This window comes from Toxorhynchites rutilus, chromosome 2 (genome assembly GCF_029784135.1).
Source record: "Toxorhynchites rutilus septentrionalis strain SRP chromosome 2, ASM2978413v1, whole genome shotgun sequence".
Classification (NCBI taxonomy): domain Eukaryota; kingdom Metazoa; phylum Arthropoda; class Insecta; order Diptera; family Culicidae; genus Toxorhynchites; species Toxorhynchites rutilus.
The window spans coordinates 163560854-163585529 of NC_073745.1; the positions used below are offsets into that span (position 1 = coordinate 163560854).

At 37.9% G+C, this 24676-nt stretch overlaps 2 protein-coding genes and 2 long non-coding RNA genes across 7 annotated transcripts; 3 read left to right on the top strand and 1 right to left on the bottom strand.

Moving 5' to 3' along the window:
• Positions 1 to 1713: 1713 nt before the first annotated feature.
• LOC129764832 (uncharacterized protein CG16817) lies at positions 1714 to 3955 on the bottom strand. Its single transcript, XM_055764356.1, has 4 exons — positions 3795 to 3955; positions 3290 to 3373; positions 2978 to 3237; positions 1714 to 2133 (listed from the first exon to the last, which is right to left on the bottom strand). The coding sequence occupies exons 1-4, from the start codon at positions 3809 to 3811 to the stop codon at positions 1976 to 1978; spliced, it is 519 nt and encodes a 172-aa protein (XP_055620331.1). The 5' UTR covers positions 3812 to 3955; the 3' UTR covers positions 1714 to 1975.
• Positions 3956 to 7940: 3985 nt separating this feature from the next.
• Positions 7941 to 8697, top strand: LOC129764833 (cytochrome c oxidase subunit 5A, mitochondrial). 2 transcript variants are annotated; one of them, XM_055764357.1, is made up of 2 exons: positions 7941 to 8069; positions 8130 to 8697. In XM_055764357.1, the coding sequence occupies exon 2, from the start codon at positions 8150 to 8152 to the stop codon at positions 8606 to 8608; it is 459 nt and encodes a 152-aa protein (XP_055620332.1). In that variant the 5' UTR covers positions 7941 to 8069; positions 8130 to 8149; the 3' UTR covers positions 8609 to 8697. The 2 variants fall into 2 exon arrangements, with proteins under 2 accessions (XP_055620332.1, XP_055620333.1); XM_055764358.1 differs by having other exon boundaries at positions 7948 to 8069; positions 8143 to 8697.
• A 6344-nt stretch (positions 8698 to 15041) lies between these two features.
• LOC129764837 (uncharacterized) lies at positions 15042 to 16669 on the top strand. The gene is made up of 3 exons (XR_008741256.1): positions 15042 to 15186; positions 15249 to 15455; positions 15522 to 16669. It is a non-coding gene; the product is annotated as an uncharacterized LOC129764837 (long non-coding RNA).
• Positions 16670 to 16785: 116 nt separating this feature from the next.
• Positions 16786 to 19031, top strand: LOC129764835 (uncharacterized). 3 transcript variants are annotated; one of them, XR_008741254.1, is made up of 5 exons: positions 16786 to 16987; positions 17055 to 17933; positions 17992 to 18231; positions 18298 to 18486; positions 18554 to 19031. It is a non-coding gene; the product is annotated as an uncharacterized LOC129764835 (long non-coding RNA). The 3 variants fall into 3 exon arrangements; XR_008741253.1 differs by having other exon boundaries at positions 17055 to 17364; positions 17473 to 17933; positions 18298 to 19030; XR_008741252.1 differs by having other exon boundaries at positions 18298 to 19031.
• The last annotated feature ends 5645 nt before the right edge of the window (positions 19032 to 24676 follow it).

Genomic DNA, 24676 nt, shown 5'->3' on the forward strand with positions numbered 1-24676 from the left:
TTATTTTTCGTCGGCCTATTTCCGCCACTTTAGTGCCAATCACCGACATCAGGGAGGCGACTCCACCTGTTCCTACCTATCAGACTCAACAACTCATGAGCCGGGCCAACTTCTTTTACTTCCGCTCCGAAGGAAGACGTAACCAGAGATTTTTCGCCTCAGAAAATCCCAACGACGCCAGCTGGGATTGAACCCAGGCCGATCGGATTGTGAGGCTGTTACGCTAACCATACAACCACTGGCGCCGTCAATGAAAATGGTTAATACGCGCTTTTCTCACCAATTTTCAGATATGACAATATCCAAGCTTACTAATGTTATCGAGTAAAATATACTAATCTCTGGTAGGGATGCAGGTTTGTTGACAATATGTACAAAAAATTTGTACATTCTACTAATTTTGCATTACCAAATGTATTTAGTAGTTTTCGACCGAGGATTTTTCTAAGGGTATGTATGATTTTATTTTCCCTTGTACTCTTTTCTTGTCAGCATTCAAGTGCACATGAATCTACCTTCCCGCTCACCAATAACTTGCGTTAATATGGTCTTTTGCGTTGGCTAAGATCGTTTCATACTAGAAACAAAAAATGTCATTGCGATAGGAACAGGTTGCGATAGGAACAACTCGGTTTCAACTATCTACCTATATTTTACTGCGGCTCAATGATTGCTATTAGTGAAATGTGAAATGTTAGAAATATTAGTCTAACTAATTATTTCTCTCGGGGTGACGATTAATCGATTAACCGATTATTTGGGGCGATTAATCGTATCGAAAAGCTCAACTCTAGGATCCTCAAATGAGAGTATCTTCGAGATGGGGGTGAGTGGAGGGTAAAAAAATATATATAAATAACTGCTGAAAACTATTCGATTAGCTGATGAACTATTACCCGAGGTGCACCCGTGGCCGAGTGGTTAGCGTCCCACACTATCATGCCGGGTGTTCGGGTTCGATTCCCGTTCTGGTTGGGGGATTTTTCGTCAAAGAAAATTCTTCCGGCTTGCACTGTGGTCACGCGTATTCTAGAGCTTGCCACTCCAGAGTACATTCAAGGCGTGTTATTCGGCATAGAAATCTCAACCAAGTATTAATGAACGACGCTAGTTAATGAATACGTTGAGACGGCAAAAGTTCCACAGGGAACGTTAACGCCATTCAAGAAGAAGATGAACGATTAATTTAAAATATCGGGGATCACTAATTGCTGTTTGAGTGAAAAACGAATGATTTTACAGACACTTGATGGGCCAAGCAAAAGTTTCCAATTTGATTCTATCACCATCTAACGTCATTCCGAGAGGCAAATGAGGGAATGCGAAATTCTCTGAGATTAGATGAGCGGAATCGAGACAGTATGTTTCCGTTAAACTCGAGAATGAACTTTGCGATGATAGGTGAATGTTTTCTGTCTCAAATAAAGTGAGGCATAAACTCTCTAATTGTTGGATGAGTTTTATCTGTGGATAAGCGTTGTTGAACGAATTTTGATGCGATTTTGCCCATAACTGCTTAAGACACATTTAATGTGAGGGCCTCATTTAGTACACGTGTTAGATGCTGTAACAATAATTTGCATGGCAAATCAATATGATAATGAACAAAATCAAAACATCCAATGGATGTCAATGCAAAACAAGAAAATATTTATCGATTGCTTGGACACACTGGATCTGTTCTTTCTAATCAAAAGATAATAAACTAATGCCTATGAGTGTAAAAAAGATTCTATTAGATCTTTTTAACCTTTGTTCCTAGGCTTTACACCAAGCCATTTTTGAATCTAACGGTTTGGAAATCTTCTCGCACAATTCGAACGTTTTTTTTTTACTTATACGGTATCCCTTCTTACGTCTTAAATAAAAATTACACATTTCAATGGTTGCTTTTGACTGTGTCCTCTCCCTTTTGTATTCATAACCGGGTCCATTTTTCAAAAATGAGAGGGAAGCATTGTTCGTATTAACTTGTTTACTTCTTATCCTCATTTTCGTCTTTATCCTCAGTTAAACCAGGCATCGCCTCATCGTCTGAGTCTTCCTGATCGTCGTCCAGATCATCGAATGAAAGTTTACTATCATTAGCTTGCCGCAACATGTCTTCCAGTGACATTGCGTTGTCGCCCTCATCTGCAAATATAAGACCAGTTGATTAGTATTGAAGAGTATTGCAGTTTTATTCTGTTATGGATAATTCTTTTGAATCCGCGGATATCGAGTAACTGCATCCACGCAACAGTTATCACTGATCCGTGAACCCAATCAGCCTCTTTTAGGGCTATTCATAACACAACAATGAAAGCCTCGTATAATCAATGGTCCCACTTTACGGTTACGGAAAATTCTTACATTAAAATTCGATAATGTGTAATTTACCACATGTATCGATAAGATAACAGGTACACTCAATCGGGCGAATTAAATTAGCTGAAAACGCTGATGAATCCAAATCGAACAAACAAAAGAAATAACAAAATATTAGGAGCGCCTCAAATTTTGCAAGGAGGCTAAAGCTTTTCCTAAACGTTCATTCTTCGATGACATCCATACATATTGCAATACATACGTGGGCGGATCAGCATGGATCATAATCCAGTGATTATTTAGGGAAAATGCGGTTAGGCAATGTTAAACACGAATCCGCGAACATGGTAATAACATGAACAACAAGCTGGACTCTTCCGAGGGAACAGTTTTATCGATTTTAAGAATCGTGGAAATTCATTAACTGAGCTATAACTCAAAATTCATTTCATGTATCTAAATGTGCAGGACATAAGAGGTATCATGAATCGTATTATCGAATGTTAGAGACTACACGAGAGTAGCATGTAGACACGATTCCGAAGCGTTTTTCATTTCCCGATTTTTATTTCTTCAGTATTAGTACAAATAACACGCACTAATTACAGTACCTATCAAAGAAAAGTATTGAGAAAAAGCAACTATACTATTATACCAAGTTTACACTTACTTGTCTCATCATCGGAACCCTCATCCTTCCATCGATTGAAGTCAACTTTGAGCCAATGAGGTTTGTTCTTGTCAACTGTTAATTTTGGCCAGTAAGGTCCTTTCGTATCTGCCTTCGCTATAACAAACTCGATGCAACGACTAGTATTTTTACTGATAACTTTATCTGGATTTATTTTATTGTAGAAGTTTATTGTAACCTCGTGGTTCTTTTTCTCCGGTAACCCAATACCTTTGAAATACATGGTATCTGGTGTGAATCTGCGTAAAAACTTAGTAAATACTTAGTTTAACTAACAAAAATAGTTCTTACTTAAAAGTTGGATCAGGGCACTCCACATTTAATGTTAGGTAAATAACATCATTCCGTTGAGCCCAAATAGCAGGCGGTGGCACACTGGAAATAAAAAATAGAGCAATATTTCACTAAGGTGTTGAACATTCAAAAATTGTCGTAAAATACATTCATAAATATTCCTCAGAAAGGAACATTAAGTTTCGAGATAGTTCTAGATCATCCTAAGTAAAGGTTATGAACATGTATCCTGGATACCGACATATCAACTTGAGCCATTCGATAGGGCATTGATTCACACCAATAATGGTCGGGAGTGGCACATTGTTATAAAACAAGTAATAGTATTCTTGTTAAAATCAATCCTTTGGTAATACCACAACAAATAATACATGTTTTTATATAGTTCACTTGCCGACAGCGATCGATAAAAAATGGACGCCAGAAAACACGCTAGAATTTGTCGGCGATGAGTTTTCTGTCTCTCAAAACGTTTTGACCATTTTTGCACAACTATACTTACACAGCATCCGTCGACATAGTACAATTGCTTAAATAAAACGCGGCAAATTGTTCAATCTTTTCGGTAGCAGATGTATTAAACGTCCGATGACCTATTCTTTTCTGCTTTAATAATTACTACAATTCTTCCCTGTATTCTCAACCAATAACAGAAAGGACCGTATTTCTGAAAAGGGAAATTTCACCCATAGAAAAATCACAAGCGGAAAGTTCGTATCATTGTCACATCGAAGTTGTCACGGGAGGGAAACTCAACGCTAATCGCAACCAATTTGTAATGAGTTGGAACTTATAACTATGATGTTGCTGTCATTTTTTCTCTCATGTAAATTTATAGTTTTCCTTATCCTGACAAATTCGGCCATTTTGATAGTTCATTTTGACAGCAGTTTTGATTGTATGTAATTTGGGTCGTTCTTCTTCTTCTTCTTCTTGGATGGCATTAACGTTCCCAGTGGAACTTTTGCCTTCTCAATGTAAGTATTACTTGCGTCATTTTTATTAGTACTACTTAGTTGAGATTTCTATGCCGAATAACACGCCTTGAATGTATTCTGGAGTGGCAAGTTCTAGAATATGCGTGACCACAGTGCTAGTCGGAAGAAATTTCTTTGACGAAAAATCTCCCGGCCACAACGGGAATCGAACCCGAACCCCCGGCATGATAATGTGGGACGCTAACCACTCAGCCACGGGAGCACATTTTGGTCGTACTTGAAAATTTCTCGTGAGTTCTGATCTTAGACTACTACTTTTATTTCTATTTTGTTCAAATATATATACATGATTTTCTTACTCATAAAAAGGAGAAAGAATTCTCCTTTACCTAAACTACAGGTACTAAAACTAAAGAAGAGAAAAGAAGTATTATTTGATGTCTGCTCATCAGGCCTAAAATCTACCTCATTGTTTTTCTTTCCCTATCCTATCTGGAGATGTAAACAATCTCTTGTGGAATACGTTTTTTTCCCTGTTTTTGTTGCTTCGGCCATTGGCGGAGCAACATTTTCTATTTTATTTCATTCATCCGTAATATACCTAAAATTTATTGTTTTATTGCCTATTCATTCATGCCCTCGCTCTGCCGGGTCTTATTTCTTATCTTATTTGGTCTCCTCTTATTCCTTATGGAATTTCCTACTTTATTGCAATCTATATATTGCAATCTTCGATCTTTTTACTACTTATCATTTTATTCATCTGATGGATCATCTGTCCGTAACAGTACTAATTCCAAAAAATGAACCAGAGAATCTATATCAAATTTTGAGTAAACAACGTTGCGTTGACGTTCAGTGCCACATTTTCTCCTCGGTACATTTCTCATGCCTAGATGTACCAGGAGCAAGAATGAATAACAAAAAGTGAACTCTTTCATCTTCCAACTTCCCATCGAGGGAGATGACTCTACACATTCTCGTTGTACTGGGTCTTTATTCCGTGATTGCTTCCTTTCACTGGACTCGATATCAGTTTGGGTGTTTGACTGCTGATGCCAATGGGAGCTGCCCTGGATACTTTTCCAAAGTCGGTGTTGGATTGTTTCAATAGTCCCGAGAGTGAGAGAAACCAATCAAGACGTTTCTTTGACTAAAGAGCCTTTCATGTTTCTTTCTTTTCACGTCCTACATGTGGGTGCCGGACCGTGGCATGTACCACTTCCTGCGTTTTTTGATATTAACATATAGTGATATCGAATTTTTATTCCTAATTAATTTGCGATCAAACTAGGCCGCAGGTATTATTATTTTTTTCTGATATTTTTTCGGAGAATCTTTTAGCCTTCTGGGTTGGTTCGCCTCTGTAGCGACGGAAGTAGGCATTGCCACAAGGAACAATAACTTACATGAAATATACATACAAAATAAACAAATAAATTTGAACTTGAAAAAACAACAAAATAAAACAAATTAAAACATTTTTAAACTAATAAATAAAAAAAACTGGTTTCTCTCCAATTGCTGCTTACTTGCTAGACTAGATGGTAAGAATATCCTCGGATCACGGGTCTAGGCCAGTGTAGAGTAAGCCGTACCGTTGAAGATGCTGAAGCGTTCTTATTCCCCTTCAACATGTTAACCTCCTCGAACCCTGTAACAGAGCCCTTAACCATTCTGAGAAACTGCCCCATGCCTGCGACCAAAAGAAGCTAAAACAGTAGGTGATCCACAACTTCATGTCGTCAGGCGGCACCTCCCGAGTGAAAAACAGTCCGGGGTGATTCCGGAAAATCGGTCAACCGCTTCGTTCCTCGCGAGGCCACTGTATCCGAGTACCCACATGAGCACAGGCAATAGGTACTTCCTGACGGCCTCTACCCATGGGTTTCTGGACCTAGCCGCACCCAGGCCGCAGATGTGTATTCGGCCGTCCGATCTGGGCTTGAGGTTCAACAGTTATCCAATCTAGTCGCTCTAAGGCAATTTGAGATTTTGCTAGTGACCTTGCCCTTATGGGCTCAATTTCCATCGCTATTGCCAAAGATGGAGGATAATCCACCATTGTGTCGTGTCAGGTGGACTTAGCGCTACCTGAGTTGCTGTTGGTTGCTGATTGGGTACCATTAGCAGTGTTGACAGTAGCAGACTTGATTGAGATAAAATGTTACCACTGAGTCATACCCAGCGAATTTAAAGCTACCTGAGGAGTTGGAAACAGCTGATTCGCAACGAGTGGTTAATCAGAACGCATGGATTTGTGATTGAGACAACATGCTGCCACTGAGTCATACTCAGCAGACTTAAAGCTACCTGTTGGCAGGTCTGCATAACTCGAAAACTAATCAAGCAAATGAAACCGAATTTGGTATGTAGATGTTTTAGAGGGCAAGAAAAGATGGTTCGTCACTCCTTCTCCCTCTCTAATTGGGGAGCTGTCATAGAAATGAAACGCATAACTCATAACTCGAGAACTAATCAAGCAAATGAAGTCAAATTTGACATGTGAGGGTTCTTTGGTACGTGAAATGTTTGTATGAAGTTTTAATTTCCACGTAAGCCTCTCCCTCCTCTGGAAGGGGGAGGGAGTCCCATAAAATTATACACATATTCCAAACAATCATATTCCAACTAAACATGACAATTGAAAATTTTCAGAAAACTCTGAAGGAAAATGGGTAAATCCAGAAATTTAATTCCCATACAACATTTACATCGTGACAAGAGTTGTAAGTTCTGCAATTACATCGTAACAAGAGTTGTAAGTTCTTTTGATTTTGAATGGATTTTCAGATGAAAAAAACGCACTCCCATATCTTATAACTATATAAACAAAAAAGAATCGCCAAATGTGTTGGTAAGTGCAAAACTCAAGAAAGGCATCGATTTGAGATGTCTTAATTTTAATATATTGACTTCATCAAACATGTATTCAATGTAACGAAGAAACATGTTATTTGCAAGTGATTGAGAAATCACAAAATTGTGAAGGGTAAATTAGAAGATCAACCAATGAACAACTCTGCAATTGGAACCGTGAGCGTTCGCTTAGTAAGAAAACGTGAGTGTTTTAAGGGATTGATAACAAAAAAAAATCAATTTTGGGCGAGACGAAGTCTGCCGGGTCAGCTAGTTTTGATATGATTCTAATACGTGCATTTTTGACGGAAAAATGTAGCCGATATTGGGCTTAAGAATCATAGTTCTGCTTGACATATATGTTTTTAGTACGGTAGAAAATGGCATTCACAAAAAAACTAAATATAACTAAGTAAATATATCCTGGGTCATGCGTACTCAATAAAACTTATTTCTCAAGAGCATTTTACTTGAAAAAAAAAAATCTTCTGCCAAAGTTTTTTTTGTGAATCTGCCAAAATCTTTTTGTGTGTTATCTGCCAAAATGTCAATTGGGCCCACATGATTCGAAACGCTAGCATTAATTGATGAAAAAATGTAGTTCGTTCATTTCTATTAATTCGATTATTTTCACCGTTAATAACAATACTTTCTCTATAGTTCTCTATAGTGTAGTTGATTATTATAAGAAAAGTAACACTTTCTTCCCATACTCTTTTGACATTTCTATTGGACTCTTTTTGACAATCAGTTTGATTCTATCCGCATGACCCAGAATTTAACAACTTATTTTTCTCAGTGTAGTAATGACACTAGAATTCAATAATGGATCAACCTTTTATTTACACTGGGACGGGATTTTTTTATCATCTGGTAATTTCTTCGAACTGTCAATAGCACAAACCCTAGAATTATTGCACTACCTACTGTCGTAACTTTTCCATCGTGAACTTTTGTAGACTGCAACAGGAGAAAAAAAGGTATTGTTACTTAACAGATTAGTTTTCTAGCTCTTTCTGCATTTTAAGATTATCATTTAGTATTCCTTTCTAGAACGACAATGCTGCGCATCACAGCTGGTCGACTTTTCGGTGCTCTTCGGGGTTCCGTTGGTATGACCACTTCGCGTCTAGGAATTGCTGGTGCAATCCGACATTCGCACAGCAGCGAAAGTGCAGAAGAGTTCGATACACGGTATGAGAACTACTTTAACCGGCAGGACATTGATCACTGGGAGGCTCGTAAAGGAATGAACGATCTTCTCGGAATGGATTTGGTGCCGGAACCGAAAATTATCATCGCTGCTCTGAAGGCCTGCCGTCGGTTGAATGACTACGCCTTGGCCATTAGATTCCTCGAAGGATGCAAGGACAAATGTGGAAATCAAGTCAATGAAATTTATCCATACTTGCTGCAGGAAATTCGTCCAACCCTTAATGAACTGGGTATTGATACACCGGAGGAACTGGGATATGATCAGCCCGAATTGGCCCTCAAGTCCGTTTATGATATTCACTAAATGGCGTAGTAGCGGAACATCATTTTATTAGTACAATCAAGAATAAAATGAAAAGCTGTTCAGTTGCTTGAAAAGATATGATTATGTAATCATCAATGGAGTTTAACAGAATTTAAAGAAATTCCATGTTTGTAAACAAAGCTAGATTGATGGAACGGTTTTTTTTTCTTCATGCCTAATATACTCTATTTGTTAGGAATTTGGTCATGAGAATGAAGGATACTCCAAACGATGGATATTCGATTTCTCTAAAAAGGTCTGTCCTGATTCAGTCCCAGTCCAACATTCTTCGAGAAACGTCTCCGAACGGCAGACCTCTGGACAGACTGCTGGGAATTTAATATGAATCGGAACCGATGATTAAATTCGTTCTTCTAAAAAATCTTCCCGATATCGTTGAAGGAGATTGCTAGACTTATTGAATTCCCTACTAGAAAACAACATTGTTCCACCCGAATGGGGACAAGTTAAAAGTAATAGCAATTCAAAAGCCTGGCAAACCAGCGTCTGACCATAACTTATACCGATTGCTATGCTCTCGTGCATTAGAAAATTGTAGGAGAAAATGATCCTTCGAAGACTCGATCAATGGATCGAGACAAATAATTAACTATCAAGTACACAATTTGGATTTCGCAAGAGCAAAAGAACAAATGATTATCTAGCATTGTTGACGTGGGACTACGTCTAACCGGAATTTATGGGGGGTAAAATGAAAACCTAAACTCAGAACATGCAGGAAAAAATGAATGAAACGCCTTAACTGTCTCGTTTTGATTGGCCCGATTTACGGTTTCCCCAACACAGACTTCAAAATCAATGTACCTGGGGGAATCCAAATTTTGAAACACACCAAAATGTGTTTCAAAATAAAGATACCTGAGGGAATCCTCGCGGTTGTATCATAGATATAACCCACTCATTGTTTTCCACAGATATTCAACTGGCCTTTGCGCACAAGGAGCAACTTGCTTCAGTGTTTCTGGACATTGAGGGAGCTTTTGATTCGGTTGCCATAGAAATTCTGACAATCTGCACAGATGTGGACTTCCTAGAATTTTGAAGAATTTCTTGTACAATTTGTTGTCAGAAAAGCAAACGAACTTCACCCTCGGGCATATGACAACTTCCAGAAATAGTTTGACGTAAAATATATTGACAGTTGCTTGACAGAACAATGTACGCTAATGGGCACCTTAAGCCAGGGGTTAGACATCAATTGAATATAGGCTACCCAAAGTCAAAATCAATATGGCGTCATTTGTTTACCAACATACCATTTGCGAGGATTGAAATCGTTGAAATCGCGGAAATTGCGCTGCTTTATTTCTAACTGCATAAGCGATTTTCATATTTCGGTTTCACATGGAGGTGTTCAGATTCAACATGGAGTTTAAAGTTAGCCACTATTTGACTATATAACCGGACCGTGTTGTAAACAACAGTAATTGTCAGAACCAAAATGTCAGTAAACCGCAGCAATATTGGGTACATTGGCAATATGAGGGATTTGACGTTTTAGTCATACCCCTTCCTTAAGCGGACCTTACACGGTCAAATTTATTGACAATATGATGACATTTGAGAGCATAATGACAGCTAAACATGGCCGACAACGCAGAAATCCGGATTTTCTGATTTTCGGGCATCAATATCGTGACATTTCTTATGGATGCATGATGTTGACGTTTTACCTCACGGACTTCCAGACTGAGTTGCCAGATTTGGAAGCGGACATTTAATGTTTGTTAGTCTTTTTTGCGATTGCAATTAAAATTTATAAACTTCTGAAATTGTAGGAATCATAAATGAAAGCTTTTGGTTTTGAAAACTGATATAGTAATTTACATTTAATGCGAAATGCCGGAGAACCACTCAGTGTCGCATTGGAGGCGATTTGACCTGTAATTGGACATTGAAGATGAGAGTGGTACAGCGTCGACGTCTGGCGGCGAATGTCAATGTGGGGCCATAATTTGGGCCCGAACTCGATGTTTACAAAAATGTCTAACTAAACGTGTCGCATACAGGTCTGTCCAATTAGAAAAATGTCGCATTAAATGTAAATTACTGTACCTAAAATAGCAAAATACAGTACTTTTCGCGATACAAATCAAAACCTCAAAGTAACTGACAATGTGATGGTGAGAGAGTGAATGAAAATTAACAACGTCTTAGGAATGTTTTTAACATTGAACTCGGTCATTCTTTGCGCTAGCGAGCGGGGCAGCCACTTTAGTCTAAGTTGTGTGTTTCTTCACACTCCGCTATAAAATTTGGAGAATGAGAAGATCTGGGAAAATCACAGGTGAAAAAACATCACGTGTTATTCAAGTTACAGTAGAATCCCGATTATCCGTGAATAGTCGGGATGATTTTTAAACATAGAAACTATGTTTTATCAATACAGAAATAGATACAGATACAGATAATCGGGGTACAGATACAGATACAGATAATCGGGGTTCTACTGTCATAGTCTTATTTATCGAATAAAAACATTTGCTTGCAGATAATATAATTTGCATATATTTTCACAATCTAAAATAATTTGGCATCCCTGAAACTGAAAGGATCAGTCTGTTTTGTGAAACGAGTATTATGATGTGTTTTTGAGAAGGAAAAACGAGTTTTAAAGTGTAAATTATGAATGAAAATTAACTTTTCCAAATCAAATTAGTATTCTATGTGAATGCAAATCACTTTTTTTCTGCAAGTGGTGAGAAAATCCCATACAAAAATTGTATCTGAAACTGACGTTATATAATAATAATAAATTTTAGTAGGAATATCTGAAAATTCATAGAAAATAGGTTAAGTTAGTGTTAGGACTACGCGCTTCAACTAATTAAATAATACCAAGTAGATATTTTCATTCAAATTTTACCAATTGAAAATTGCAATTTAGCCTTCTAATCTGATGGAGAATAGTTTGGATCCCAAACTCGAATGTCACCACTAGCCATTGCGGATATTTTCGTTGTCTTGGGTTGAGGGCGATATTGACCGTGTAAGGTGGCAAAATATTGATTGAGGTTAGATCAGATGTCGAAAGCCTAGCTGTCACGATATTGAAGACACTTATTGTCAATCAGTTTGATCGTGTAAGGTGCCCATTAAGCGGACCATTAAGCGGAACAACGTCTTGTTAATTTTCATTCACTCTCTCACCATCACATTGTCAGTTTACTTTGAGGTTTTGATTTGTATCGCGAAAAGTACTGTATTTTGCTTTTGCGTGTCGCATACAGGTCTGTCCAATTAGAAAAATGTCGCATTAAATGTAAATTACTGTACCTAAACAGTAATTTACATTTAATGCGACATTTTTCTAATTGGACAGACCTGTATGCGACACGTTTAGTTAGACATTTTTTGTAAACATCAAGTTCGGGCCCAAATTATGGCCCCACATTGAAATTCGCCGCCAGACGTCGACGCTGTACCACTCTCATCCTCAATGTCCAATTACAGGTCAAATCGCCTCCAATGCGACACTGAGTGGATCCTCGGCATGTCGCATTAAATGTAAATTACTGTATCAGTTTTCCAAACCAAAAGCTTTCATTTATGATTCCTACAATTTCAGAAGTTTATAAATTTTAATTGCAATCGCAAAAAAGACTAACAAACATTAAATGTCCACTTGCAAATCTGGCAACTCTGTCTGGAAGTCCGTGAGGTAAAACGTCATCATCATGCATCCATATGAAATGTCACGATATTGATGCCCGAAAATCAGAAAATCCGGATTTCTGCGTTGTCGGCCATGTTCAGCTGTCATTATGCTCTCAAATGTCATCATATTGTCAATAAATTTGACCGTGTAAGGTCCGCTTAAGACAGCTTGCAAATGACCGTGTGGTTTCCGAAAGAGGTACACAGACCGAAAACTTGCAAAGGCCTTTACAAAATTCCTTAGACAACTTTCTTGTCAAGGAATTTAGGAATTGAATTCTCGCCGCAGAAAACAGAATTGGTAGTGTTTACACGGAAGCAGTTCCCAGTCCAATTGCATACTCGGGCTTTTGGGCAGGAACATTATCCAATCATTGACCTTCAAATACCTTGGGGTCTGATTTGATGCAAAATGCACTTGGAATACTCACATTACGTATTTGAAGCAAACTGCGAAAAGAGGGTCAACTTTCTCCGTTCGATTTGCGGCACATGATGGGTAGCTCATCTAGGAGATGTCATAAAGCTTTAGAAAACAATTATTCGGCGGTATGCACTCAACGCACAACATGAGTCTCGAGGTTCTAGTAGGAGTAACACCTCTATAGAACTGATTCATGGATTTTGACGTAGAACTACGTCTTTCATTAAGGGTGCCAAATCAGAAAACAAGTCACGTTTTTATGAAATAAAGTTAACGTTAATAACTATTTTTGTCGTGAACGGATTCTGGCAGTTTACATACCAAACGAATTGGAAATTCCATAAGATTTGTTTGGTATGCTATACATTACAATCCCAAAGTCTGTATATGGTTTAACTTAATGAAAATTGGAAGCATTCCCATTTCCTCATACATCTGTTCTGTCCATTTGAGTGCTTTCCCGAACAGATCTGTCAATAACGAGCAACTTTTCGACGAACAACGAAAGGGAAATCATAAGATGTAAAGTCTCCATGAACAAAGGAAAAGAAGAAGAGCGAAGGTGAATATTTGTCTAGAGTATAAACAGTGGATCTCACTGAGGAAAAATTTCATTCTTCGTGAGAAAACGACTGAACAACATCGTTGCTGGGCGAGCTGTATGGCGAGGGATCGAATGCGTTTCTCAAGGCAATGGGGTGGAGGAGTAATATGATGGATAAAGTAAAGTTTTCCAAGGACATCTTTGAAGGTTAGAGACGAATGAACTGAAGAAGTTTGAAGTCTCAAGCAAGGAAGGAAGGCAAGCTATCAGTATCGTTCTGTATTCAAAGCAATGAGTATCGCTTGTTCTTCCTTGTTTTGTGTCATCACATGTCTTCGTTTACTTCGTTACTTACAAATTACTCACTCGCTGATATCTCTAGCATTGCATCGAACTGACGCAATTGCATTAATGTATTGAGCTACACAATTGTGTGGTGAATCGTCAAGCTAGGCTATCGTCAGCTCACCAAGAAAATAAATGTTCTGGAATTTCGTCCGTGATTTGGTTTCGCATGACGGTAGGAAAACTCTCTCCACAAAGGATAACAGCTAAGCTAATCTAGATTGGCAATATAAACAGAAAGGGTTTATGTAGAGAAGAGCGTAAAACGGAGATAAGTGTGTGTATATTTAGATGCTCCAAGCCATCGATATATAGATAGTTGTGTGCGTATGTGCGTGCTTCATTACCCGTATGTAAAAATAGTGCATCTTCGCTACGCTGAAACCACATTTGTAATGATAAATATAAACGAGGATAGCGGAAGGGAATTATTTACGCTAGGGTATTAGTAATGAATCTCTGCTGAGGCAAATATTCAACTTTTGTCCAAGCTGTTAACATTTTTTGTTTTCTGTCATCATAAAGGCTTCGTTGGTGCCATTGACATTACATCAATGCATTGAACTGACGCTATGGTGAAACAGGCGTTGAGGTTGTGCACCAAAAAATTATTTGGGGAATACCAAGTTATTCAAAAAGTTATAATAAGTCATTAATTTACTTGGGTTCACGTGCAGATAGAGTTTATTTCGGTTATTAAGTCACCAAGAAAGTAAATGTCGTTCTGGATTTTTGTAGGTGATTTGATTTCGCTTGCCAGTAGCAAAACTTTCTCCACTGAGGATGGAAGCTGCGCTTATCCCATGCATGTATTGTTCTGCGAGCACAAGAATGAATCAACAATTATCGTCAAATGATTCCACAATGAAAAAAAACATTTCAGGGCGACCAAACTGGTAGAACGATTATTTCATAATTTTCGTAGCATTATAAAATAATATCCACAGTTATAAACAAGTGACCTGAGTTAAACTACAGCGTAGTTCTATGTCAACAATGCGGTCGTTGAACACAACCTCCTATAATTTTTTTCTCAGAATAATGGTCTAATGCGTATTCACTTGTGATTGAAAACTTTGAAAAAAATCTTCACCTAAATATACAATCTCAGTTTATGAGAATTTCTGTAAACTGCAGGAACCTTGTTTCGTTTATGTTGCTGGGTTGGCAGCAATCGACTGCGCATTGGGTATGATCTCCAACACGCCTGCAGACCATTACTTCATTTTCTCAAATAGTTTCTGTTCGCTTGAGGTTCTCCAGTCGATAAAAACTAATCGGGACACATCTTTTTTCCCCACAAAAGTGAGGCAGAAGATAAGTGCACGGATTGAAAGATCTTATAATATAACCTCTGTATGAGTCCCATCCGTCCCATCTCATTGCTCAACTCCTGGCAATTAGAAGGCGGACACTCTCGCAAAGGTGGGTGCCCAGGAAGGCGAATTGTATGATAGACAGATTTCATACGATGAATTTTTCCAATTGTGTCAGAGTTCCCTCTTGAGTTGGCAATCCGATTGGGACACAGCGGTGGTTACATTCACTTCTATCAAATGGTTCTTCCAAAGCGTGGTTCAATGGTTTGTATGTAATCCGTGGCTTCATTCGTGTGATAAGTAGACTTATGTCCAATCACTACTCGCTAGATGTGCATATCTAAAAAATAAATCTTGAGTAACAGAAAAAGGTCTGAACGAATCGAAAAACAAAGAATAAGCCCTTCCTATTATGGTGCCAAAGCAAGCAGTTGTCTTTTTATTTTGATCCTAAAACAGGTTTTAACAAGTGGCGACGATGAAAAAGTTATTTCGCACAAATAGTGCAAATTTTGAAAAATGAAAAGCAGAGATAAGGTGAGAAAAGAAAATTATTATTCCGATATTTTATTGTGCGGCCAATTATTGTTTTCTAAGTTTCAGCCAACATAGCCTTTGCGATAGACGCCAGCAGACGCCATTGCGGTAGAGGAACAATTGGCCTATATAAACCTTTTGTCTTTGCATTACGGAATCACCATTATTGATTCCGGTGAATTTTCCTGCGTTAAACTTCGACGGGCAGCAACTCGTATTTCTAATCCAGCACTGCAAAAGCCGAGAGGCGCTTTAGGTTAGTCTTATTTCACGTTACCTCCCGGAAAGGCAGTTGCAGAAACGAGAACAAGACGACGAAAGGAATCCTAAATATCCAGCAGCTAAGATTATACTTAATTGTGTGCGATTTTTATGATATCATTAAAGGAAATGATTAAAAATGAAAAACATGCATAGAAGACTATGTTAACATGATAAGTCCTAATAATTCTGAAATTAACCCGGACATGCTCTTGAGTGATATGGTCAACTGAATGTGATCCAGATAGTGAGAATGTGAGGATGGTTCAAATTGGAAACGTACCAACTATGGCACATAGCAGTGTAATTCGCATATGTAAAGGATATAGTACCTTTAAAAATCAAATACGCGCTTGGTCCGGCGACGGCCGAGGCTAGACGCCAGCGATACCCACCAGGAAGAGTTTCGTAAGCATTAATTTTTTGTGGGCTTAGTCATCGTTGGAGTATCGTCCTCTCAGCCGAGAGTTGTCACACGCACTGTAGCATTGTGCATTGGGACCAGGGATAGGATCTGGTGTTCGACTGGCTGTTGAAGGTGGGCGATAAATCGACAGCATTGACTTTGTTGCATTGAATACTTTTTTGGCTGATATTGACTGGACTGATGTCCTGTCTGGAACCGATGTCGACCTTGTCGTGAAGAAGTAGCAACCCCAATTCATGATATTGATAAATTGCCGGATTTGTTTCTAAGGCGTTCGAAAAGTTTACACTGACAAAGAATTTGTTCATACGAAATAGTTTACTGTTAGTAATATCGAATCGTTATATTATGAGTGTTAGTAGTGATTTCTTGAATTGGTTAAGTTTGATTGTAGTTTCTGATTTTTGTGACAATTGAATTGAAATGCTCTGGGAATAATTTTAAAACGTAATTCTCTAAATGGGGAAGGGCTGAAGTGTTCGTAACAAATGCGTATATATTTACTATTATAATGAGTAGTTTGTAGTCAACGTGTATATTACGTTAAACGGCCATCAACACATGATTGGTAAATTTTAGAAGAGTAATGGGCACCTTACACGATCAAACTGATTGACAATAAGTGTCTTCAATATCGTGACAGCTAGGCTTTCGACATCCGATCTAACCTCAATCAATATTTTGCCACCTTACACGGTCAATATCGCCCTCAACCCGAGACAACGAAAATATCCGCGATGGCTAGTGGTGACATTCGAGTTTGGGATCCAAACTATTCTCCATCAGATTAGAAGGCTAAATTGCAATTTTCAATTGGTAAAATTTGAATGAAAATATCTACTTGGTATTATTTAATTAGTTGAAGCACGTAGTCCTAACACTAACTTAACCTATTTTCTATGAATTTTCAGATATTCCTACTAAAATTTATTATTATTATATAACGTCAGTTTCAGATACAATTTTTGTATGGGATTTTCTCACCACTTGCAGAAAAAAAGTGATTTGCATTCACATAGAATACTAATTTGATTTGGAAAAGTTAATTTTCATTCATAATTTACACTTTAAAACTCGTTTTTCCTTCTCAAAAACACATCATAATCTAGGTAGTGCGGACTGAATCAAAACGGCTGTCAAAAAAGATCCAATTGAAATGTCAAAAAAGATCCAACGATGAGGAGTGTTGTTCTTCTTATGATAATCAACACTATAAAAAAGGTATTGTTATCAAAGGCAAAAATAATTAAATTTTTAAAATGCACGAACTACATTTTTCCGTCAATTGTTTAATTAACCATTGCAACCTCCAAAAACGAATAAGCTTAGTTCACTCAAAGATTTTCATGTGGGAGCAAAATTCGACATTGGCGAATTTCGTTACGTACATACATAGCAAAAATGAAATGTCATAAGGTATCAAAACATTTCACTGTGAAAATGGACGGGACGTAACGTCGGCGAAAACAGTTTTGTTGCTGAAGCTGGGCTTCATATAACACCAGAAAGCAATCAGTGACAAATTCTTTGCACAGTTATTACTATAAAGAACAACCTATACCTGGAAGCAATAAAAAGCACTAATCTTGGAATATTCTCGTTGGTGGGAGCCTGTGGAAACGCCTGTGGAATATATTTATTCATGGAGTACAAAAATATTTGATCGCCGATAATGCTGATCTGTGCAAAGGGAATTAGTGTTTTGAATTCATCGCTACAGTATTACGAAGTCGATCGCCGAGCATGCCACATTAGAAACAGTGACAGTTCTTGTGCTTTCAACATTCTTGGTAAGTTTAGCTTGTTGAAGAGATAGAGGAAGTTCTCAATTTCATTTTGTATTTGCAGAATTCAATCAGATAAAGGACAAATCGGACGACACAGTATATATACGTGTTGAATTTGATCGAAACTGTGTATACGAACTCTGAGTTAGTTCCATGATGTTAGTGTTAGGCTTTCATTTTTCAAAAGGATCAAACTACAACAAAGTTTCAAAGATTCAAAGGAACTAGCTACCTTCAGCAATACTCATCTTAACATTCGATTTCCTTGAATGACTAACGAGTTGTCTCAAAGTCTTGAAAGGTAAGAATGTAAGAACTGATTTACTTGTATGGAACATGCTCTAAAGTTTTATTTTTGCGGTTGCAGGCAAATATCGTTCGGTGTTAGTATTAGAGAACTTTGTATCGATTTTCCAGAACAGTTTCATCAGTGTCAGTAAATAAAATGCATTGCACGAAGATTATGGGAAGTAGTATTCATTACAATGCTTTTGCAGATTTCCGGCGTAGAGGAATAATATTTTAATTCAGATCTTTACAGCAATTTTATTCAAGTGTATTGTATCATTGAACGCTTATCATTGGAGTTCATGCATGAATATTAGGCTTTATTTATATTCTAGCAACATCGTTGTATCCAGAAATCAAATCTGTTAAGTTTCGCCGCTAATGCGAAATTATCAAAACACATAAAAGTAATCCAGGATTCAGGCTATCCAGCAGTTAATATTTTTCTGAAACAAATGAAGTCAGAGTCACGTAAATGTTTACTCCTACGATTTGAAAATATTCGATGAAAAGTGGAACGAAGAGATGCCAGATGGTTTTTAAAAAAAGTCTGTAAAAACATGTGAATGTCTGTTAAAAATGTGCATATCTGTAGGAATGTATTTTAACGTTAATTTTCACAGATTCATTAATACTTTGTACATCGCGATGCACGCAAAATTGTATTTTGTATATACTAGTTGACCCGGCAAACGTTGTTCTGCTATAAAAATTATTACGCAAATCATTCCTTGTATTCTATTCCCGATGTATTTCATTTACGAATCTGACATGTTTGTTCTCTTGAACGTTAAATGTAAAGTGAAAAAGAAATATATTTTATTTTTTATGAATGATTGTCCGTCATTATCAGTATTTCTTCGTTGTATATTGGACATCCACCAAGGCTTGCGGGTCGTTGGCTAAATCTTTAAGAAAATGCAGTGTGCATTTTCCATCCGCCATGCAAGGCTATAAAAGTTTTAGATCACCACACGACCATGAACCATGCCTGTGGTAACAATATCGAACAGTAACCCATATTTCGTCATAAGTATAACCCGAAAGCAAATTTAAGTTGCTGAAATTTGAATGAAAAGTTTTTTTCGATTTGTTTAACATATTGGGAATACATGGATATTCAGATTACCAACGATCGAGGATCGCTCCAACGATCTTCGATGAAAAATATAGGGGTATCAATTGTGATAATATGTACTTTACTGATGGGTCCACTATAAATGAGTCCACAGGATTTGGAGTGTTCAACGAATTTTTTAGCACCTCACACAGTCTTCAGAATCCTTGCTCAGTGTATATTGCTGAATTGGCAGCAATTCATTGGGCGCTGGACAGCGTCGCCTCACGACCTGTTGAACACTATTACATTGTAACGGATAGTCTTAGCTCTGTCGAAGCTATCCGTTCAGTGAGGCCGGAAAAGCACTCGCCGTACTTCCTTGAGAGAATACGAAAAATTTTGAGTGCTTTATCCAGACGCTGTTATGTCATTACCTTTGTGTGGGTCCCTTCTCATTGCTCAATTCCGGGTAATGAGAGGGCTGACTCATTAGCAAAGGTAGGTGCGATTGAAGGCGATATTTATCAGCGTCAAATCGCCTTCAATGAATTTTACTCTTTAGTCCGTAAAAATACCATCGCTAACTGGCAACGCAAATGGAACGAAGATGAATTGGGCCGGTGGCTTCACTCGATTATCCCTAAGGTTAGCCTCAAACCATGGTTCAAAAGTCTGGACTTGAGTCGGGACTTTATTCGCACCTTCTCCCGACTCATGTCCAATCACTGTTCGTTAGACGCGCTACTCTTTCGTTTCAATCTGGCCGGCAGCAATATCTGCGTTTGTGGCCGAGGTTACCACGACATCGAACACGTTGTTTGGTCGTGTGAGGTGTATCTTGTTGCCAGATCGAATTTAGAGAACTCCCTTCGGGCTAGAGGAAGGCAGCCCAATGTGCCGGTGAGAGATGTGTTGGCTCGGTTAGACCTTGATTACATGTCCCAAATATATGTTTTCCTTAAATCTATCGATGTTCGTGTGTGATTATCCTTATATCCTTATACCCTCCATTTCTTCCTTTGTGAGTAATTGGTCCGCTTGCTATAAACAGAAGAATGAAATGTAAATTCACAACTGATGTACGAATAGATTTAAGAATTGAGTGTGTGTGATTATCAACTTTGTAATAATTTCCTTATACCCCATCCTTTTCCTGAGAAAATGTCACCCTTTTAATCTCGAGTCCACCACGAGTAATCGGTTTCCCACATTACTAACCATAGATTTAAGAAAATTGTTCATATATATAGTTTTAAAAATATATTTAAGATTTCGGCTCCTTTAAACTTATGTAACTGAGCCTGTAAAAATAAACGAATTTATAAAAAAAAAAAAAAAATATTGGGAATGCTTATAAGCTTAGTTAGCTTCATTATCATATGTTATACTGTCAGTCACCGGTGACTAACGCAGCCTGAGCGAAAACTCGGTGTCAGTCACCGGTGACTGTCAACGGCAGTCAACGTGTTAAATACTTTAAAAACATAGTCCTGACCCTAACTTATCTATTTTTATATAAATCTCTTTGCATTTGAGCAAAACAATCTTATAACGATTATAAAATAATTATCAGAGACAATTTTCGTTCAAGATTTTTCCCTACCTGAAGAGAATGCAATTTTTCATTCATTGTGAATAATCGTATCGTCTCTTTCGTCTGCAATGATGTCAGGGCAAAAGTACTTATGAAATCATAAAAATGGTTGACGTGTACAAGTTATTGCTACCAAACAAAACACCAACAGAATGCAAAAGATACTGAAGTACTCGTCGGCCACTGAGCGATACTATACTCACGATATCACTGCGGTACGAACTATTTTGCGCACGTAACCAATGTGGTTACGCCGGACGGCAAAGTGCTAATAAATGACTCAAAAAATAGGTCTAACGTGTATCAGATGTGTATTGATATAAACTAAACATAAAAACTTTGTATGTAATAAAACTTTGGAAAAATGTCATACGGTGAGTCAAATATCTTTGATGTGATATCATTTTTCAAAAACCTGTGAAATATTGTTATATCCAAAAAGTCTGCAACAAAAATAAAATGTGTTTTACAGATATATCTGTAAATTTACAAACATATTTGTAAATCTGGCATCTCTGGTGGTCTGAGAATTTATTGCAAGAAATCGCTTGAAAACATGCATGAATTTGCTTGAAAATGAAGTGGATTGAGTCCGCACCACTTAGATCATAATACTCGCTTCACAAATACATACTGATCCTTTCAGTTTCAGGGATGCCAAATTATTTTAGATTGTGAAAATATATGCAAATTATATTATCTGCAAGCAAATGTTTTTATTCGATAAATAAGACTATGACAGTAGAACCCCGATTATCTGTATCTGTATCTGTACACCGATTATCTGTATCTGTATCTATTTCTGTATTGATAAAACATAGTTTCTATGTTTAAAAATCATCCCGACTATTCACGGATAATCGGGATTCTACTGTAACTTGAATTAACACGAGATGTTTTTTCACCTGTGATTTACCCAGATCTTCTCATTCTCCAAATTTTATAGCGGAGTGTGAAGAAACACACAACTTAGACTAAAGTGGCTGCCCCGCTCGCTAGCGCAAAGAATGACCGAGTTCAATGTTAAAAACAGGAAGTGGATTATATCTATGGTATAACCGCAAGGGTGACGTAGGACTATCGTTGATTTAGAGATCATTTGTATGAAGTTGAATCTGAATTCATTCTGAATGAATGAATATTTGGAGAACTTCGAAAACGAGAGCGTTACGTTGGAGGCACAAGGTTTTATGCATCCAATATTGGATACGGAAATATCCTACTGATGGGGAAGAATAATCTTCAGAAGCTATCCTGTTGATTGCGATTGATTGAAAAATCACAAAACCTAATGTATTTGGTCACAGTGTTACATGGATAGAAAACATTAAAATAAACTCTTTCATATGAATGTAATTTTAAATTCCCAGAGGAACTGGCAGATTATTTTCAGTAACGATTATATATTTCCACATTTTCCTCGATACTAGTGGTTAATGCTAACTCGATAACCATCTGTTAATAGCACTTGATTGAAACATATTTGGTTACAGTGTTACATGGACAGAAAACATTCAAATAAACTCTTTCACATGAATGTATTTTTAAATTCCTAGAGGAACTGGCAGATTATTTTCCGGATCTTTCTCGATCCAAACGGAAAGAATTCCGTGCGTGTATGTGTGTGTGTGTGTAGCGGCTGCTTCGAGATCTTCCCGGGGAACCGTTTGTAGCATCACTCTCCTCCTGATGGATTCCCTTCTGGCCTAAGGTGCACAAACAGGCTCTTGGTGACACCGTTCATCCGCGCTTTCATGATAAATGAAGAGCTTCACCACAACAGCGACAACATGCTCCAATCGCTGTTCAATTAGAACTGAGTGGATTTCCGAGCGGCGCTCGCTTATATACCGATTGGTGATTTCAATAGCCTATTTTGAAAGCAAATTTAAGACTATTGAAACAAGTTTTTGGATCAGAAAGTAACAAGTATAGAACGCGTAGACATTTTATCTTTCGAATGAAGTGTTTATCATACCATTTCGTTCAGTTGTTTAGGAGCTATTAGCACTCAAAATCTCGGTCTTCGGCGTAACGCTTTCGTTTTCGAAACTTTGATTTTACACCTCGGTATAGAAATGAAAGACGTAGTCCTACGTCAAAACATTCCTAAGACGTTGTTAATTTTCATTCACTCTCTCACCATCACATTGTCGGTTACTTTGAGGTTTTGATTTGTATCGCGAAAAGTACTGTATTTTGCTATTTTAGGTACAGTAATTTACATTTGGTGCGACATTTTTCTAATTGGACAGACCTGTATGCGACACGTTTAGTTAGACATTTTTGTAAACATCGAGTTCGGGCCCAAATTATGGCCCCACATTGACATTCGCCGCCAGACGTCGACGCTGTACCACTCTCATCTTCAATGTCCAATTACAGGTCAAATCGCCTCCAATGCGACACTGAGTGGTTCTCCGGCATGTCGCATTAAATGTAAATTACTATATCAGTTTTCCAAACCAAAAGCTTTCATTTATGATTCCTACAATTTCAGAAGTTTATAAATTTTAATTGCAATCGCAAAAAAGACTAACAAACATTAAATGTCCGCTTCCAAATCTGGCAACTCAGTCTGGAAGTCCGTGAGGTAAAACGTCAACATCATGCATCCATATGAAATGTCACGATATTGATGCTCGAAAATCAGAAAATCCGGATTTCTGCGTTGTCGGCCATGTTCAGCTGTCATTATGCTCTCAAATGTCATCACATTGTCAATAAATTTGACCGTGTAAGGTCCGCTTAACAGAAAAAGGTCTGAACAAATAAAAAAATAAATTATTCTGGTGCTCAAAGCTGTTGTCTTTTTATTTTGTAAAAACAGGATTTAACTTTTTATTTTTTAAAAACATGATTTAACAGTCACCTTTCTTGTAATCAGGAAACATAAAAGATTCCTTCCAGAGCGTTGGAAATTTCTTCTGTTGTAGTTAGAGATAAAATATGTGGCGTAGATAGAATTTCAATGCACTTTTGGATATGATAGCTGGGATTCCATCGGGCCCAGGAGCTGTGGATGATTTCAGTTTCTTTGTTGCTTTATATAGCATTTCTTCGGCTATGACCGGAAGATTCAAGTCACACATGCTACCAGGAACAGTGGATGCTGCTAACTCAGCTTGGTCCGTTGTTGCGCTAGCAGAATTGAAAAACGCTTGCAAAATGTTTTGCGTAGAGTTTGCATTTATCTGACGCATTAGTTGCAACTTCATCGAACAGAAACACTGTAGCAGGTACACCATCATGACTTTTGCGTTTGGAGTTCCAGAAACGTTTAGGATTTCTTTGGAGGCTACTTTGGGTTTTGGCTACGTATTGTTTATGAAGGAAACGGTTGAAGGTCCGGTATGAATCACTAGCGATTTGGAAACGGATCTTTTGAAACGGTGTTCGTAACTTCCGGTAATGACGCTGACATGCATTCTTTTTGCGTTTTAGAAAATGAAGCTGTGCATTTCCCCAGGGCAGTTTGGCAGGCAATCAATTTTTTGGGACGTTTGAAGAAAGTCAGTGCAAGATGGGGTTGCTAAACTTCTCCACGACAAGGTTGACATCGGTTCCAGACAGGACATCAGTCCAGTCAATATCAGCCAAAAAAGTATTCAATGCAACAAAGTCAATGCTGTCGATTTATCGCCCACCTTCAACAGCCAGTCGAACACCAGATCCTATCCCTGGTCGTAATGCACAATGCTACAGTGCGTGTGACAACCCTCGGTTGAGAGGACGACGGACTCCAACGATGACCAAGCCCACAAAAAAAATCGAAAATTCCCCTAACCTCGAGTAAACTGCGAG